At 40.6% G+C, this 17,965-nt stretch overlaps 1 protein-coding gene across 1 annotated transcript in view; it reads right to left on the bottom strand.

The window, feature by feature from the left end:
* The window catches only part of LOC138964791 (cell death abnormality protein 1-like), a 29,524-nt gene that overhangs the window by 10,371 nt on the left and 1,188 nt on the right, over window positions 1–17,965 (bottom strand). The window contains exons 2-10 of the mRNA XM_070336838.1: window positions 12,664–12,765; window positions 11,362–11,493; window positions 10,661–10,798; window positions 9,830–9,973; window positions 8,972–9,100; window positions 8,350–8,496; window positions 5,175–5,271; window positions 2,844–2,914; window positions 1,798–1,942 (exon numbers count right to left, since the gene is read on the bottom strand). Coding sequence (XP_070192939.1) covers window positions 1,798–1,942; window positions 2,844–2,914; window positions 5,175–5,271; window positions 8,350–8,496; window positions 8,972–9,100; window positions 9,830–9,973; window positions 10,661–10,798; window positions 11,362–11,493; window positions 12,664–12,765 — 1,105 coding nt within the window. The remainder of the gene's footprint in view (window positions 1–1,797; window positions 1,943–2,843; window positions 2,915–5,174; window positions 5,272–8,349; window positions 8,497–8,971; window positions 9,101–9,829; window positions 9,974–10,660; window positions 10,799–11,361; window positions 11,494–12,663; window positions 12,766–17,965) is intronic.

The raw sequence follows: 17,965 nt of genomic DNA, 5'->3' as shown, positions 1-17,965 counted from the left end.
TACTTGCAAAACCCATCGAACAGCCATTTCCGGTGCTCGATCGCGGACATTTTCAGCTTTGAAGGCTATTTACGGGCAAATATCAATCGCTCCCTGACTTTTTATGCATCGAGAAACAAATTTAGTCATCGCTGAATCAGTAGCTTACCTTAAATCCCGACATAAATCAAACAATACCTAGAAAACAGACAAAACTTGCCTTCACACGTGTCATGAGCGGCCTTCGGCTTCTGTTTGGCCTTTGACCGGTTATCCCCCGTGACGGTAGGCCTCACCTATTCCAGCCAGTTCCCTCAATTAGATCTTCATAACTGTGAGTTTTTAGGAAATCATGCATCTATTAGTGCAAAATCTCAAAGGTGGCACTCAGTCCTATAAGGCGATTGTGACAGAGATTTTTTGTTAGACGGTATACAGCACGGTTTTCGGGTAACAGAAAAACAAAACATGTGTGCTAGCAGCAGAACAAAGCAATCATAAATCAGCGTACGATCATCGCGACGTGGTAGAACAAGAACTGTTAGATCAAATAGCAAAAGGAAATTATATAGTGGCAAGTAAGAAGCCAACGGTCGTAAGCGCACTCGCCGCGATCCCCAAAGAAGATGGTAGCGTTAGGCTAATTCATGATGCCAGCAAACCAACAGGTAGGGCAATGCACGATTATTCCATCCCTGAGTCGGTGAAGTTTCAAACATTCTCTGATGCGTGTGCCTTAGCGAAGACAGATTATTGGTGTGCTAAAGACGACTTGCAGTCCGCATATCGCTCAGTGTGCATCAGTCCGGATGATTATTGTGTAACGAGACTCAAGTGGCATTTCAAAGGTGAAAAGATACCGACTTATTTGTTTGACAGTCGGCTTCCATTTGGTTGCAATGTAGGACCGTCACATTTCCATAGACTTTCACAGTCAATTCGCAGGTGCATGGCCAGGAGAGGCATGCCTGGTGTGTTAGCACACATAGATGATTTTCTTTTCGTAGCAGCAACAAAAGAGGAGTGCAACGACATGTTATTTTCTTTGATTAGATTATTGAGGGAACTAGGCTTCAACATTAGCTGGAAGAAGGTGGTGGGGCCCACCCAACGTATCACATTTCTTGGAGTCGACATCGACACGCGGAACAACACTCTGTCACTTGGAAGTGACAAACTGCAGCAACTGCGGCGGCGACTACTGCAATTTCGAGGAAAGAAGCGCGCGACAAAAACTCAGCTTCAAAGCATCGCGGGTTCTCTTAATTGGGCCTGTCAAGCTGTCAGAAGAGGAAAATTCTTTCTGCGGCGGATACTGGACACAATAAAACCCCTTCAGCAGCAGCGGCACAAAGCAAAGCTTTCTAGCGAATTCCAGAAAGATGTGCAATGGTGGCTTTCTTTAATGCATGTATTTAATGGAACAGTGTATTATTTCCAAAATGCAAAACAGCATATCCATGTCCAAATACCACGCTTTCCACAGTAAACTATAGTACAAGTACCATAGTACAAATGTACCGCGGCGAAAGTACTTCACTGTACATTTACTTTAGTATACTATAGTATACTATAGTATTCTATAGTATACTATAGTATACGATATTGTACATTTTGAAAAAAAAGTGAGCAAAATACCATGGTACATTGACAAATACTATAGTATACTATAGTACATTTACCACAATGTACTATAGTATACTATGGTACATTTACCAAAGTATTTTATTGTACTATAGTATACTATGGTACATTTACTATAGTAAAACATGGTATACTATAGTACTTTTACTATAGTAAACTGTGGTACTTTTTCACCTGGGTGGGGCTCTGTCACTCTCATCAGGAGTTTGAAGCTCGTCATAGATATGACTCTCCTCTGCGTCTCCAACGCCTGCACTCCCTATTTCCTCTGGCGGAGTCACTTGTCCGTTGAGTCCAACTGGAGCTCCAGATTCGAAATCTAGAACATGAAGTTTATCAAACATGTAATAATGAATCCGGTAATTATAAGCGCAATTAGGGATGTCAAAATAATGTGAATAGAAACAGTATAGATTTCGCCCTGGCTGTTGTCGTGCCTTTTTAAATTAAACTTTCTTTCGTTTTCCCAAAGACTCTGATGGCGAATTTACTGAATTTGTATCAAATGCAATGAATTGCGCAATGTGTTTTAAGTACCCGATTTTCCTTTCCGAAGAGACGTTTTCCGGAAATAACTCTGTCAGAATATTCAGCGGTTTGGTAGGGTATATTATTAAGAGCCCCGTTTACTTGGACAAACGTCTCAAAACAAGGAAGGTCATCATCCTGCGATCGGAAGGAACAAACAAATCTGATGTGTATGTTATGCAGAGAGAGCGTAATATGATACCCTTTTCTTTGCAAAATATGCTTCGCCGCCAATAGCTTGCTGATCACTGGAATTGTCCGCTGTAAGAACGTGTGTTTTCCTAAACTCACGTGACCTCAAGCAATTGTTCGTCCCGATTGGAGGATAAAGCCAATCGGAAGCATGGTACATACTCCGCCTCGTTTTAAACAGCTTGCCCAAGTAAAAGGGGCTCTTTCTCAACCAGACCTCTGAAAACCCTGACAGAGTTGTTTCCAAAAATGGTCTACGGTATGGTAATGGATGGATGGATGGATGGATGGATGGATGGATGGATGCATGGATGCATGGATGGATGGATGGATGGATGGATGGATGGATGGATGGTGATGGTGGTGGTGGTGGTGGTGATGGTGATGGTGATGATGATGATGATGATGATGATTTTCTCTTTGTTTTCATGATAATGATGATGACGATGACGATGACGATGACGATGATGATGATGATACACTTCAATGTACTGTCTTACTCTGATCAGCAGATGCTTGACGAGGGCTCGCTGTCTCTGACGATGAACGCCTTCTGGATCGCCTTATCAGTCTGCAATGATATGATTATAGTAGTACACTATTGCAATAGAAACCACGTGCTGAAAACTCAGAGGAATGGAATGGAATGATAAGTCGGTAAAGATCTGCGTATAACGAACTTTTAGTGTTTGCATTGGCATATTAGTCATAACAAGTATTTTATGTAGCTTCCCGGAAGTCAACATCTCTGGATCCCAAATGCCTTTAGAACTGTCATTGTGAGTTGTGGATATATTTTCTAGATCGTTGGGTCTACTCCTGTTGCAATAGAATTTAACAATGTAATGTCAAACGCTTTGCTTAAACATGATGCCTATGTACACTCTTCAAAAGAAGTTAAGGATCGGTTGAAAAAACGGATCTAATTATAAAAAATTGCCAACAAATTAAACATCGACATAATAATTAAAAGATTAATGTGTTTGAATTAACAAATGAACATTGAGTTTTGACCTAGAATTTTGTTTGGCAGGCAGAGTTATTTCCCTTTGTGGGACTTCTCAAAACCTTCTGCATTTTGGAAGAAAAAGGGTGTTTTTTTTATAGCCCCATGAAATTTGCGGAACGCATGCCAAGGCAAAAGGTTGTGATGCACGTGCTACAACAGGGTCCTGGCTATGAACATCGCTCACCAGATTGTGTTTAAAGGTTGACACGCTGACACAATTATGCACAGTAGCAACATGCCCCCACGAAGAAAACTGAGCGATTTGGATAGAGGAAGGGCAATAGGATGGCTACAAGACGGTGTTGCTGCCAGGCAAGTGGCCCAGAGGCTTGCAGTGGCTCCCTCTGTCATCATCAGACTAAAACAGAGATTCCACGCAACTGGAAGAGTGCAGGAGCGACAACGTTCTGGTCGGCCTAGAGTCACCACACAAGGAGAGGATCGCTTCATTTAGAGGTAGGCCATGCAACAAAGAATGGCTACGGCAAACAACATTAGGCAACGCCTACAAGCTACCACCAACACTGTTGTTAGTGGTCAGACGATCCGAAACCGCTTACACAACTTTGGCTTGCGTGCAAGGCGTCCAGTCCGAGGAACAACCCTGACTGCTAATCACCGAGCAGCTCGCCGAGCCTGGTGCACTCAACATGTGAGGTGGCAACGTCAGCAGTGGGCTCAGGTGTTGTTTACAGATGAGTCCCTCTTTTGCTTGGAACCTGCTGATGGTCGCATCCGAGTGTGGAGGCGTCGCGGAGAGCGCTTCGCAGAAGGCGCTGTTCGGGAACGACAGCGTTTTGGCGCAGGCTCTGTGATGGTCTGGGGAGGGATCAGCACACGTCTAAGGACACCTCTGTACCATGTAGTGGGCAACGTGACCGGTGTCCGCTACCAGAATGAGATCCTGCAACCCCTGGTCGTTCCAGCCCTCCAAGCGATCGGCCCTCGTGCGATTCTTCAGGATGACAACGCACCTCCCCATCGCTCTGCAGCTGTAAACAGGATGCTGTGGCCAGCCAACAGCCCGGACCTGAACCCCATAGAGCACATGTGGGACGAGCTTTGTCGTCGGGTACAGCAACATCACCCTCCTCCTGCCAATCTGGGTCAACTGCTGCAATGGCTCCAGCAGGAGTGGAATGGAGTTCCCAGAGCATTCATACGCAACCTGATCCACTCCATGCGCCAACGATGTGTTGAATGCCTGGCACACAACGGAGAGCACACGCTTTATTCAGTGACACCGATTCACATTGTTGTGAATTCCATTTTCGAGGATTGTCACGTTTGACACACTCTCGCTAAATTGTCGCTGCCGCGTTCGATCTTTGCTTTGTTTGTCATTACTCCTTGGTTGTTCAATTATATAATCCAAAAAAAATGAAAGAATTCGGTCTTGTCTGTTTTGTGTGGCGTGCTTGTAAAAAAGTGATCCTTAACTTTTTTTAAAGAGTGTATCATTGACACAATGTATGATGAACTCAGACAGCGTTAACGGCAACGAAAGCTACTACGGTAGTAGATACGAGCAATCTCTCTCTGCTGTTACTCGATTTTTACTTGTTTGTCATACCTTCTTTTTTTTCTTTTTGATCTCAGTTGCATGCAGGCTGCTTCAACCCTTTCTTTTTTGCCTTTTTTTTGTTTTTTGTTTTGTTGTTGTTGTTGGCGGGGAGCATCCTTCTTCATTGATCTTTTTTTCTGCTTTTTATATTAATGTTTCTACTTTAAATTTTATTTTGTTTTTGTTTCTGTTTGTTGATTGGTTTGTGGTTGGTTGATCAAACCCGTCTTTTCAAAGTTGCTAATTGTCCACACTTACAGCCCAACAAGTAGAATGCTGAGAGTGATGACACACAGTCCACCAAACACACCACCAGCAACTGGGCCTGCAAGGTTGGGGCTGCTCTCACTCGTTTCTGTGAGAGAAATCGGCATGTCAGTTGGTTTGTTTTTGTACCATGCTTTTCTTTGTGAGGTATACGTATGTAATAATAATAATAATAATATGGGAGATTTATAGAGCGCTTTACATTCTCAAAGCGCTTTACAATGACAAACATACATAATACATACAAAGCAAAGCAAAAGCATGTGCAGCAGCATTCAGCACACAAGTGAACAACGAAACTCAAACACTACATCAATACAATCTGCAAGCATACTAACACAGGCAAAACATTCAAACATTCAAACACCTGATTCAAAAATGCACCATGTTGAAATAAAATTAATCAAAATACTGAGTGAAGAAGTGTGTTTTAAGGTTTGATTTGAAGGAACAGAATGTTTGGCAGTGTCGGATAGAGTAAGGGAGAGAGTTCCACGCAACGGCAGCAAGTGGGAGAAGGCTCTCTGGCCGTGCTGTTTGCGACTAAAAGAAGATAGACGGAATATTCTAGTGTCTACAGAGGAGCGGAGGGATCGTGAGGGTGTATAGAGTGTGAACAGGTCAGACAGGTAGGATGGGGCTGAGCCAGATATTATTTTGTAGCAGATACAGCAGCACTTATATTGGATTCTCAGCTCTACAGGGAGCCAATGAAGTTTCTTTAGCAAGGGGGAACAGAACTGGGACCGAGGGGCTTTGCAGACAAGCCGGGCTGCAGAATTTTGAACGCGCTGCAAAGGATGGATGACAGACTGAGGACAGCCAATGAGAACAGAATTTCCGTAGTCTAATCGAGAAAGAATGTAGGAGGAAACAAGGGTCTTGGTGGCATCTTCGGTAAGGTATGGGCGGATAGAACCTATTCTCTTAAGCTCGATGTAAGCGGACTGACAGACTTTCATAACATGGTGTTTCATGGAGAGATCGCTATCAAGAAAGATGCCAAGATCACGGACGGAGTCTGAGAATTCAATAGTGCTGCTGCCCAAAGTGATAGAAGGAGGGAGAGAGAGAGAGGAGGAGAGGGAGGATTTGGTGAAACGAATGGCTTCTGTTTTGTCACAGTTAAGTCTAAGCTTGTTAGTGGACATCCAGAGTATAGTATTCTAATCAAGGAACTCTCTTCCCTTTGTATCGATGTTTCTTTAAAAAAATCAAAATCAAAATCGTACCACCACCATCACCAACAACCCAAACAAGCTGTTCTTCCTGTTACAAAAACCTAGGTTGAAAGAGAGAGAGAGAGAGAGAGAGAGAGAGAGAGAGAGAGAGAGAGAGAGAGAGAGAGAGAGAGAGAGAGAGAGAGAGAGAGAGAGAGAGAGAGAGAGGGGTAATTGAAATACTATTAAGCAATCATCCTTCCGCACACACATATACTTACAGGTTGTCAGTGAAAAAAATCGATGCAATCACTCTAGATCGCGCGTATGCGGTTATGTACTTGCGTGTGTGTTTGTATGCAAGTGTTTGTGTGTGTGTGTGTGTGTGTGTGTGTGTGTGTGTGTGTATGTGTGTGTGTGTGTGTGTGTGTGTGTGCGTGCGTGCTTGCGTGTATATGTATGTGAATGTGTGTGTATGTGTGTGTGTTAGTGTGTGTGTGTGTGTTAGTACGTGTGTGTGTGTGTGTGTGTGTGTGTGTGTGTGACAAACGGATTTGTACATAATTTTGTATTGGAGTTATGTGACGCAGGTGTATAAAATTTCATGGTCCACAAACTTTGAGTAGGCACCGCACAGTGCTGTGCTGTCATGTGTGAGATGTAACCAATCAGAGAAGAGTATTGACTGAGGTCGCGTTTGTAGAGACATTAGACAGCAGAGCTTTACAGACCGTTGAAGGAAGAAGACGGGTCTCTTTTTGGTAAAGTTTCTCACCGGGCGCTGGAGGTCGTTGGGACTCGTGCCGCGGAATTGAATCGTAGGATTCAACTGCTGTGTTTACAGGTATTTATTGAATTGTATTTTGCTCGGAGATATTATTTTGCTCGGAAATATTGACTTGAGAAATGACCAGGAGAGTCATGTGTGAATTGGCTGAAAAGCGTGCGCTGTTGTCAGCCATTGTTGAAAAGAGAATGTTTACATGTTTTTCAGAAATGAAGTCGCTTATGAGTAAGCGGGTGTATATACTGTAACCGCATAAGTTAGTTGACGGTAGAACGGCAGTATTATTGAGTAGAAAAGTTTATTCAGGTATGGAGACTTATGGTAGTTTAAACTTGTGTTTTTTAGCATCCCGGGCCGAGTGGGTCGCGGAAGTGGGGAGACGAGACGGGAGGTTCCGCCTTTGCGTCCTGAGCCGTGAGTTTCGGGAGCGCAGGAGGGAGTCAGCGTGAAGCGCTGAAGAACGGGGACCCCGTCCCATTCCACCACGCGAAGACAGTTTGCGTGGGTGGTGTGGACCAGTGCGTATCACTGTATGTGTGTGAGTACGACTGGAAAGACGTAACCAGCGAGAGAGCTGTGCGGAGATAAGTTCCCCAAGTTAACAAACACGAGACGTAGAGCGTTCGTGACTTTTTATCTGTGTGTAACAGAAATGACAATTGACAGAAGTATTGCCTGAGACAATGACTTCGTATGTAGTGAGACAGACAGGCTCTCACGGAACAAAGCTTGAAGTGTTCTACGTGTGTGCACGTGAATTATAGACTGCATGAGAAAGTAACATGTGTGTATTTCTGTGCAGCTAGATTTCTGTATCCTGACAGAAATAGAAACCTTTATGTTGAGTGAGAGTGATTTGTAGAATGCATGGGAAATAATATGTTTATGTTGTGTTGATTGAGTATTTCAATAGAGGTACATGGGCAAAGGGCTGTAACCGTGTTCTTGTCTTTGTGCCTGGTTGGAGTGTTGTGTGTGTGTGTGAAGACTAAGTAGTAAACAGAGAGAAGCACGCACAATTTCTGATAGGAGTAAATATACATACATACAGACATACACACGTAAATTCCAGCCGTGTGTGTGTTATTGTGTGTGTGTGTGTGTGTGTGTGTGTGTGTGTGTGTGTGTGTGTGTGTGTGTGTGTGTGTGTGTTTTTTCTCTCATAGCTAGTCAACAATCAAAGACACGGTCATTTTTACAGCCAGAGAAAAAAACATACTTTCGTCACAGAATCCTGATCCCAAAAGGTATCCTGAAGCGCATCCTGCTTGACACCTGCCGTTGTTCCTGTGACAGGATCCATCACCACCACACTGCACACTGCACGGCGTGTCACACTCAGCTCCGTACATCTTCCCTGCACAAACTGAACAAAAGTGCATATGCTTTAGGAATTGATCATGCAATCATTCTCCAACCATCAGTGCATGGTGAACGTGCATGAATCTCTTTGATTCTCTACTGGAATACGGTCTCTCGTTGTGGATACTTTGATTTGCACAAAAAAACGGTTGTTAGTTTTCTTGTTTATATCGATGACGAGAAAGAACAATGGTATTCACATTTGAGTACGGCCAGGCCTTTGTGGACAGGAGATAACTACGCACAAGATGAAGGGAACGTACCTTTTTAATGTTGCGCAAACGTTGACAACATTCTTGATTGTAACTGCACTGGAACGTTTAAGTCCGTTGCAAGCATTCAATGTTCGAAATGAAATAGTCAGATTTATCATTCGCATTTTTAGTGGAGAAGAGTATTATTATACAGGAGTTTGGGGTGCCAAAAAGCTTTCGATGAGCAAGAATACCTTAAGGAAAAAAATCTTGAAAACATCTGACCTTGGCACAATGGGTGTAGCAGTTTTGGCTGACAGGCGTCACAGTGTCCAGTTACTACGTCACAGGCATTGTTCTGACACTGTCCGCATCGGTGTGCACATTCAGCGCCATATCGCATAAGTGGGCAGGCTGAACAAATACAGACAAATTCATTTTTCCAGAAATATCAGCGAATGATGAAATAACAACAGACGCTCCCAGGGGCGGATCTGGGGGGGGGGGTGAAATGGGTGCAATTGCACCCCCCCCCCCCCCCCAGCGGGACAAAAAAAAAAAAAAAAAAAAAAAGAAGAAAAATGTATCACCTGAAAATAGCACTTTACACGCTCAGATTGCACCAGATTGCACAATTTTGCTTCCTTTTTAAAAACAATTCCGGGGGGGCATGCCCCCGGACCCCCCTAGCATGCTCGGCGCTTCGCGCCATCGGTTCGGCGCTTCGCGCCTTCGCTGATAAGATACACACAAAAAAAAGAACTTTGCACCCCCCCCTTTCAAAACCCAGATCCGCCCCTGGCTCCTATGACTGTAAACATCGTAATTTACACTGTGAATACACGACCGTCGGATCTATTCGATAAAAAGCAGCATGCACTCATTCTTTTTATTACGAGAGAAAAATCAAGATACTCCGAGGGATCAATGACTGTTACAAACGCTTCTCACCGTTTCCATATGCTACGTAACCGCAATAATCATTCCTCCTACACACACACACACACACACACACACACACACACACACACACGCACACACACACATATATACACACACACACACACATCAGTACACACACACACACACACATACACACACACACACACACAAAACACACTTTAGTGTCATGTCTCCTCTTACCTGTTTTACACAGACGATCAAAGGGATTAAACCCTGGCTGACATCCGGTGGGACAGGTACCGTTCACTTTGTCACACACCTCGCCATCAGAACAGTCACCACAGCGGGACATACATCTCTGGCCGTAATATCCGTCTGCACACCCTAAAAGATAACAACACATCAGCTTTGATAATACCAACATATTCTGCACTCTTACAAAATGTGTTCATATTTTCGAATTCCATGTCACAGACGTAATATCCAACACGATGGATTTGTGCTTATTACCATCCGTCATAAAAAAAAAACAAAGCTTTAAAAAAAGCAAGGCAGATGCGTTTGATTGCATGTCTTTGGGGCGAGACCGTCGTTAATACACCAATCATATGGCTAGGGAGGCCATTCATTGTCATACCATGCTCAGCAAACAGTTTAATTTTACATGGTAGTGTGTATGCAGAGAGAACCCAAGCACATGCCCCGATATTAAATGCACACAAGCCTGATGCCATCGTTAAAATCGACAAAAACATCAGAACAACCAACACTGATTAGGTTTGCATGTCACTGGGAAGAGCACTCAAGTTTGTTTTCAAAACAAACAGTTTTGTAAATGTATCTTGTCTAACAATGACGCTACGGCATGCCGCTTAGCGGTGTAAATTTCATTTTTCTCAGAAGCGATAAAAGGTGGCCGTTTCCACGAGCAATGAGACAAAAAACGGTACATTTTAGTAACTCCTTGACGTATTACCGTCAAACCAGTTTTGTGCGGACACATGTCCTAAAATTGACACGAAATCGTAAGTGATTTGAGACGAAGAAAATATGAAGAACATCGATCCTCACTCTGTTTACAGTTGTCTCCCTGCCAGCCAGGCTGACATCCATTGGGACAGAGGCCTGTCACCGTGTTGCACGTGTCACTGTCTGCACACTGTCCGCACCGCTCTCTACAGCCATAGCCGTGAGTACCAGCTGGGCAACCTTGAATACAGCAACAAATAATCCTCATTATCAGTATGACTTTCAGTGTTTGTGGTCACCACATCGTTTAAACATTCAATTGTTTAAAAGTCGCAGAGAACAACTGATTAGCTGATAATTCCAAAAAGGAAAATGTCATCATTGTGATATTTTGAGTTGTTTAAATGGTTACCTGTCTTGGTTTAAACAATGTTTTATTAGATTAAAAAATGATACAATTATATAGCGATAAACAATAGGGACACGAACTCCAGCGAACGCTTATATTACGCGCCCTACGTCGTTAGAAAATAACGCAAATATGATGTCAGACATAACATTACTAATAAACTATGGAAATATCTAGACCTGTCTTATTGTTGAGTTTAACTTCACTCTTTGTTGTCTCATCATCAGCCGAAGGCTTTATTGTCAGTGAAAGTCCTCCTATTTCAAATGTTTTGGGCGGAGTGGGTTAAATCTGGACCGCAAAGTTTCACTAAGGCATAGTATTGCAAAGAGAAGTCTATCAGGTGTTCATTCTCCTTGTTTCATTAAGTCCACATATAATGAGGTGCTCTTACTTTGATTGCAGAACTCTGTGTCCCATCCCTTGTCACACCCAGAAGGACATCTCAACGTCGTGACGTCACAGTCAGCATCACCTCTGCAGTGGCCGCACCTACAGTCACCGCCTCTGGAGCCTGTGCTACAGCCTGTGGAAGCATACCGTTTTATCCGCAAACCACGCACGCACGTACACGCACACACACACACACACACACACACACACACATATATATGCACCCACTGACGCACTTACACACAAAGAGTTTAAGACACATACGCTTAGCATTCGGGGCGCGTCTAAAATTGTCCCTCGTGTTCCCTCCCGGCGCACGATTTTGACCCATTTAAAAAATAAAATAAAAATCAACAACACAAAATAACTTTACCTACTTTACATTTTTGCAAAGTTCGAAACTTGCTCTTTTAGAAAATATATGAAACATTTGAAAGAACATACCTTTTGTTGTCTTCACATCCAGTCAAACTACCTCTTTGAAGCAAAGAAACGAAAACAATTTCTATGTCATGGGTTCATCATACACAATGTCATGATCGACACTTTCATTGTCCGAATCATCACCCAAATCATAGTCCATTGGCACAAACTCCTCACCGGAATCTAAAATATCATCTCCACTATCATCATCACTGAGGTCAAGAACAGAACCGTCCTGAATAACAAGTTCTAGCACTCTTTTCAAGTTAATACGTCTTGTAGCAGAACGATCCGCCATCTGGGAAAAGTCAAAACACGTGGGTCGCACACCGTCAAAAAAATCAAATGATTCCAAACAATTGAAGTGAAGGAACTGTTTACAGTGAATGGTTCCACTGTATACAGGTAGACGTTTATTGCGGGGGTTGTTTCCCTTGGTCAGCGGGGCCGTTCACACCGTTACAAATTCGTGATATCCGTCGGATCGTAACTTCCAATGTGTCGGCAACGCAAAGCACAGCTGTCGGACGTCCAATTCCGACACAACGCAAATGAGTTAGACCGACCACTAATATTTCCGGAATTTTTGGACCAGCAAATATTTTGGTAATGGCTTAACGCGTTTAGTTATATTCATGCTTTCGTAACAACCATATGTTATTTACGCAAACATATGTTGAGGTATCCGTTGCAATGTTATCGAATGAAAACAAAAATGGGTGTTTGTTTGGAAAACAACTTTACATTAAAACAGTGCTACAACCCATTTTGCAGCTTCTTACATGAATGTATCTCGGGTAATAAATGATCGCAATAATCATGTCACGGATCAAAGTTACTGTCATGAAACATAGCCACACACGTGACATATTTATCTCACCTGCCGGACACGTGCCATAGTAGTTGTCACACGTGTCATTGTCCTTACAGTGACCGCTACACGTCTGGTCGCACTGCTCTCCGAACAGACCGTCTGTGCATGCTGACAAAATGTACTTTCATTGTTCATCTTCTAACTTTGTTCTGGAAGAATTCTTATTTTGTTTATTTACATTTTCACATGACACCTCTTTTATGTAATAAGATTTTGGTGTTTGATTTTTATTTGCAAGTTCATGAATTGCCTTTCGAACTAAACTAGAATTGTGTTTTGAAGATTTTGAAAATATTTCATGATTACTTTATTTCGTTGCTTTCTGTGTGTGAATGCCGCATGATGTTACGGGCGAAATCACGGTAATCTGCAGCTTCCTGCAGTTGTTGAATAAGACCGTGTTGGCTTCAATTGATGTATCACTTTACTGGAGCATTTTTGTCGTTAATATGTATACCATTATTGTGTCAATAAACACAAACATCATTGGGATCAATCAGGGTGTGTCTAAAACACGCGGGGACAGTTAAACTGCACGCGGGGACACGCGGGGACGTTATATAATAACATTCTGACTATCCTTTATGTATTTTTTTTTAAACACAATTTTTCATCAACTTTTTTTTTATTTATTTTTTTTAATACATAAAGGATGTATGTAATGTAAATCGACCCCAGTCAAGAAACAAGTCGCGTAAGGCGAAAATACAATATTTAGTCAAGTAGCTGTCGAACTCACAGAATGAAACTGAACGCAATGCCATTTTTCAGCAAGACCGTATACTCGTAGCATCGTCAGTCCACCGCTCATGGCAGCCAAAGGCAGTGAAATTGACAAGAAGAGCGGGGTAGTAGTTGCGCTAAGAAGGATAGCACGCTTTTCTGTACCTCTCTTTGTTTTAACTTTCTGAGCGTGTTTTTAATCCAAACATATCATATCTATATGTTTTTGGAATCAGGAACCAACAAGGAATAAGATGAAAGTGTTTTTAAATTGATTTGGACAATTTAATTTTGATAATAATTTTTATATATTTAATTTTCAGAGCTTGTTTTTAATCCGAATATAACATATTTATATGTTTTTGGAATCAGCAAATGATGGAGAATAAGATAAACGTAAATTGGGATCGTTTTATAAATTTTTTTTTTTTTTTTACAATTTTCAGATTTTTAATGACCAAAGTCATTAATTAATTTTTAAGCCACCAAGCTGAAATGCAATACCGAAGTCCGGCCTTCGTCGAAGGTCGAAGATTACTTGACCAAAATTTCAACCAATTTGGTTGAAAAATGAGGGCGTGACAGTGCCGCCTCAACTTTCACGAAAAGCCGGATATGACGTCATCAAAGACATTTATCAAAAAAATGAAAAAAACGTTCGGGGATTTCATACCCAGGAACTCTCATGTCAAATGTCATAAAGATCGGTCCAGTAGTTTAGTCTGAATCGCTCTACACACACACACAGACACACACACACACACACACACACGCACACACACACGCACGCACATACACCACGACCCTTGTTTCGATTCCCCCTCGATGTTAACATATTTAGTCAAAACTTGACTAAATATAAAAAGATAAGAGATATGATGGATCCTTATGATTTGATAGACGTCTGGAGGGACCTTTACCCCGATAGACGCCGTTATACATGGAGGAAATTTAATTCCCTTAAACAAGGGAGATTGGACTATTTCCTGATGTCAAGTAATTTGCTGATGGAGGTAAATTGTGACATTGAGTGTGGTTATAGATCTGACCACTCGCCAGTAACACTTACATTACAGACAGAAGACATAAAAAGAGACAGACCTTTTTGGAAATTTAATAACTCGCTGATGTTTGATAGTGAATATGTTAAAGAGATAAAGAAACTAATTATTGATGTGAAGAAGTTTTACGCACTGCCAGTGTATGATATGGATGGTATACATTTAATACCCAATGATGAAATACAATTTAGAATAAGCGATCAGTTATTTTTTGAAACCTTATTAATGGAAATTAGGGGAAAGACAATTGCCTACGCCTCCGAAAAGAAAAAAAGAGAAGTAAACATTGAAAAAGAATTAATGATGAAACTACAGTTATTAGAAAATAATGTGACCAATGATTCCTTATTACTGATTGAAATGTTAAATACCCAGCTGGAAAACTTGAGGAAGAAAAAGATTGATGGTATGTTGATAAGATCAAAAGCTAGGTGGCAGTTAGAAGGAGGAAAGGCGAGTAAGTACTTTTGTAATATGGAAAACCGCCACTATCAGAATAAGGCCATGAGTTTTTTGCAAAATGGCGACACTGGTGAATTAATATTTGAACACAGACAGATTTTGCAAAACGTGAAATAGTTTTACGAAGATTTGTATAATCTGCAACCAACAGAAGATGTTGATTTACAGGAACTATTTATGGAAAAAACACATCCCGTTTTGACAAATGAAGACAGAGATAATATTGAGGGGAATCTTACCTATACTGAAATGTGCTCAGCATTACGGAAAATGAAAAACGGAACAAGCCCAGGACCTGACGGGTTTACAAGAGAATTTTATAAATATTTCTTCCAGGATATTGGATTATTTCTGCTGCGTTCTGCAAATGCTGGATTTCAATGTGGAGAATTGTCCGTTACACAGAAACAAGGCATTATTACATGCATTCCGAAACAAGACAAGCCAAAACAATTTATTAAGAACTGGCGGCCAATATCCCTGCTTAACATATCCTATAAAATTTGTTCATCCTGTATTGCGAATAGATTGAAAATAATGCTACCTAAGATTATTAGTGAACACCAAACAGGTTTTATGAAAGGAAGATTTATCGGAGACAATATACGTTTGCTGTATGATGTGTTGGTGTTTACTGAAAGAGAAAATATATCAGGTTTGCTGCTTGCAATTGACTTTGAAAAGGCGTTCGACAGTGTGCCCTGGCCCTTTTTACAAAAGGCATGGGATTTTTTCAATTTTGGAAACGATGTAAAACAGTGGATACGAGTTTTTTTACCAAGATATACAGACATGTGTTACAGTAAATGGCCAATATTCTGGCTGGTTTAATATAAGAAGAGGCGTCCGACAAGGCGATAGCCTCTCACCATATTTGTATTTAATATGTTCCGAGATACTATCATTAATGTTACGTAATAATTCTGTGATAAAAGGATTGAAATTGAACAACGAGGAAGTGTTATTGTCTCAATTTGCGGACGATACAACTCTTTATTTGGATGGCAGTAAGGAATCGTTTGTTGAATGTGTTAAAACTTTACAGAAATTTTCTAAATTTTCCGGATTAAAAATAAACAATGAAAAAACTCAAATTGTCTGGATTGGAAGAAAGCGAAATTCACAAGAAAGATATATGAGGGATATGAACTTCTGTTGGGACCCTGGGATCTTTGAAGTATTGGGAGTCAAATTTTCAACTAACACCGGCAACATTCTGGAAATTAATTATGAAGGAAAATTAAAAGAGATTAAAAGAATTTTAAACGATTGGAGCAGAAGACAGTTAACACCATTCGGTAGAATTACAATTTTGAAAACTTTGGTCCTTTCAAAATTGGTTTATTTATTAACTGTATTGCCAGACCCACCCGAAGAGTTTTTACGAGAAGTGAATGCAGCCTTTTATTCCTTCCTGTGGAATGGTAAACCTGCAAAGATTCGGCGTAATGTCGTTTGCAGACCTTATTGCAGTGGTGGTCTGAATATGATTGACATTTTACACTTTTGTTGCATCAGTAAAGATAAATTGGATTCGCAGACTAAAGATGTTTGAATTTGATGTAAAAAAGCTTATTTTTGATATGATACCTGGAATGAAAGACTTATTTAAAGTGGGTGCCGAGTATGTAAATGTGTTAATGAAACGATGTGGTAACAGTTTTTGGAAGGATGTTTTGAAACATTATAAGAAATGCTGTTCCTTAAGCGAGGTAATTAATGTGAATGATTTTGTTTCCGAATGTATACATTACAATTTGAACATTATACGAGACCACGGTACAATAATAAATAAGGAATGGATTGAAAATGATGTAGTGTTTATCCATCAGTTGCTACATTTAAATGGAAATTTCTTTACCTTTGAAGAATTTAGGTTAAAATTTCCTTTTGTTCAAACTAATTTTTTATTCTATGAGGGAGTGATTAAGTCACTACGAAAATATCAGAGAAAAGTAAAAATTGATTCGTTGAATGGTTTTCAGATTAGGGATTATAAACCCTGGCAGATTATTTGTAGAGGCAAACAGGCAATTAAAGAAGTCCTTTTGAAATCAAAATTTGATGATAACCCTGCAGGCATGAACAGATGGAATATGTATTTTTACAACCTGAACTGGAAACAGATTTTTGATAAGTGTTTCAAAACAACTAAGGACACACAGTTAAGATGGTTCCAGACCAGACTGCTTCACCGCATTCTTGGTGTTGCTAGCCGGCTATCTGTTCAAAAGATTCTTGACAGTCCCCTTTGTGCCTTTTGTAAAATTGAAAATGAAACAATTTCACATATATTTTGGTACTGCCCGCTTAGTCGGAAATTTTGGACTGACTTGGAAGAACTGTTAAACAGAAGTGGTATTTACCGCGCAAATGTTCTTTTTACAGAAGAATTTATTTTGTTTGGGTGTATGAACAATGTTAAGGTAGATGTGGTTTTGGATTTTATCATTTTGTTTGCAAAGTTTTATATTTATAAGAGTAAGTTACAAGAGACAAGGCCACTGTTAGAAATATTTCTAAGAAATTTGAAATACAGATTTGAAATGGAAAAATATTCCAGTTTCAAATCTGGTAACATTACCAAATTTGTAGAATTATGGTCCCCATATGAAGAGTTGGTTAGGTAGTACGCTAGGTTGTGCAGAGATGTGATGATATATATGTGTTTTGGCTTTGATTTTTGTTTGTTTCTTTTCTTTTTTTGTCTTCGTTTGACGGTATTATTAACTGACTGTATTATCATTAAGCAGGTAATACGTCCATAATGTCAAGTATTGTAATCTGCATGCTATGTTAAGCTCCGGCCTTACTTGTAGGAGAACGGTATGTTATATGTCCGTCTGTCTGTTATGTCCTAATGCTGTGTGTTGTGTATACTTGCCAAACATATCTATTATAAATGTTGATGGATGAATGATGATAAATTGTAGACGGATGCATGTTATTGATTAAAAGCCCCACAATGATGTGCTTGGCAAAAAAAAAACAAAAAAAAATACCAAAAAATACCAAAAAAAATATAAAAAAATAAAATAAAGGATATTCAGAATGTTATTATA

Source organism: Littorina saxatilis, linkage group LG4 (assembly GCF_037325665.1).
Source record: "Littorina saxatilis isolate snail1 linkage group LG4, US_GU_Lsax_2.0, whole genome shotgun sequence".
In the NCBI taxonomy this organism is placed as follows: domain Eukaryota; kingdom Metazoa; phylum Mollusca; class Gastropoda; order Littorinimorpha; family Littorinidae; genus Littorina; species Littorina saxatilis.
This window is presented reverse-complemented; position numbering and strand designations above follow the sequence as displayed.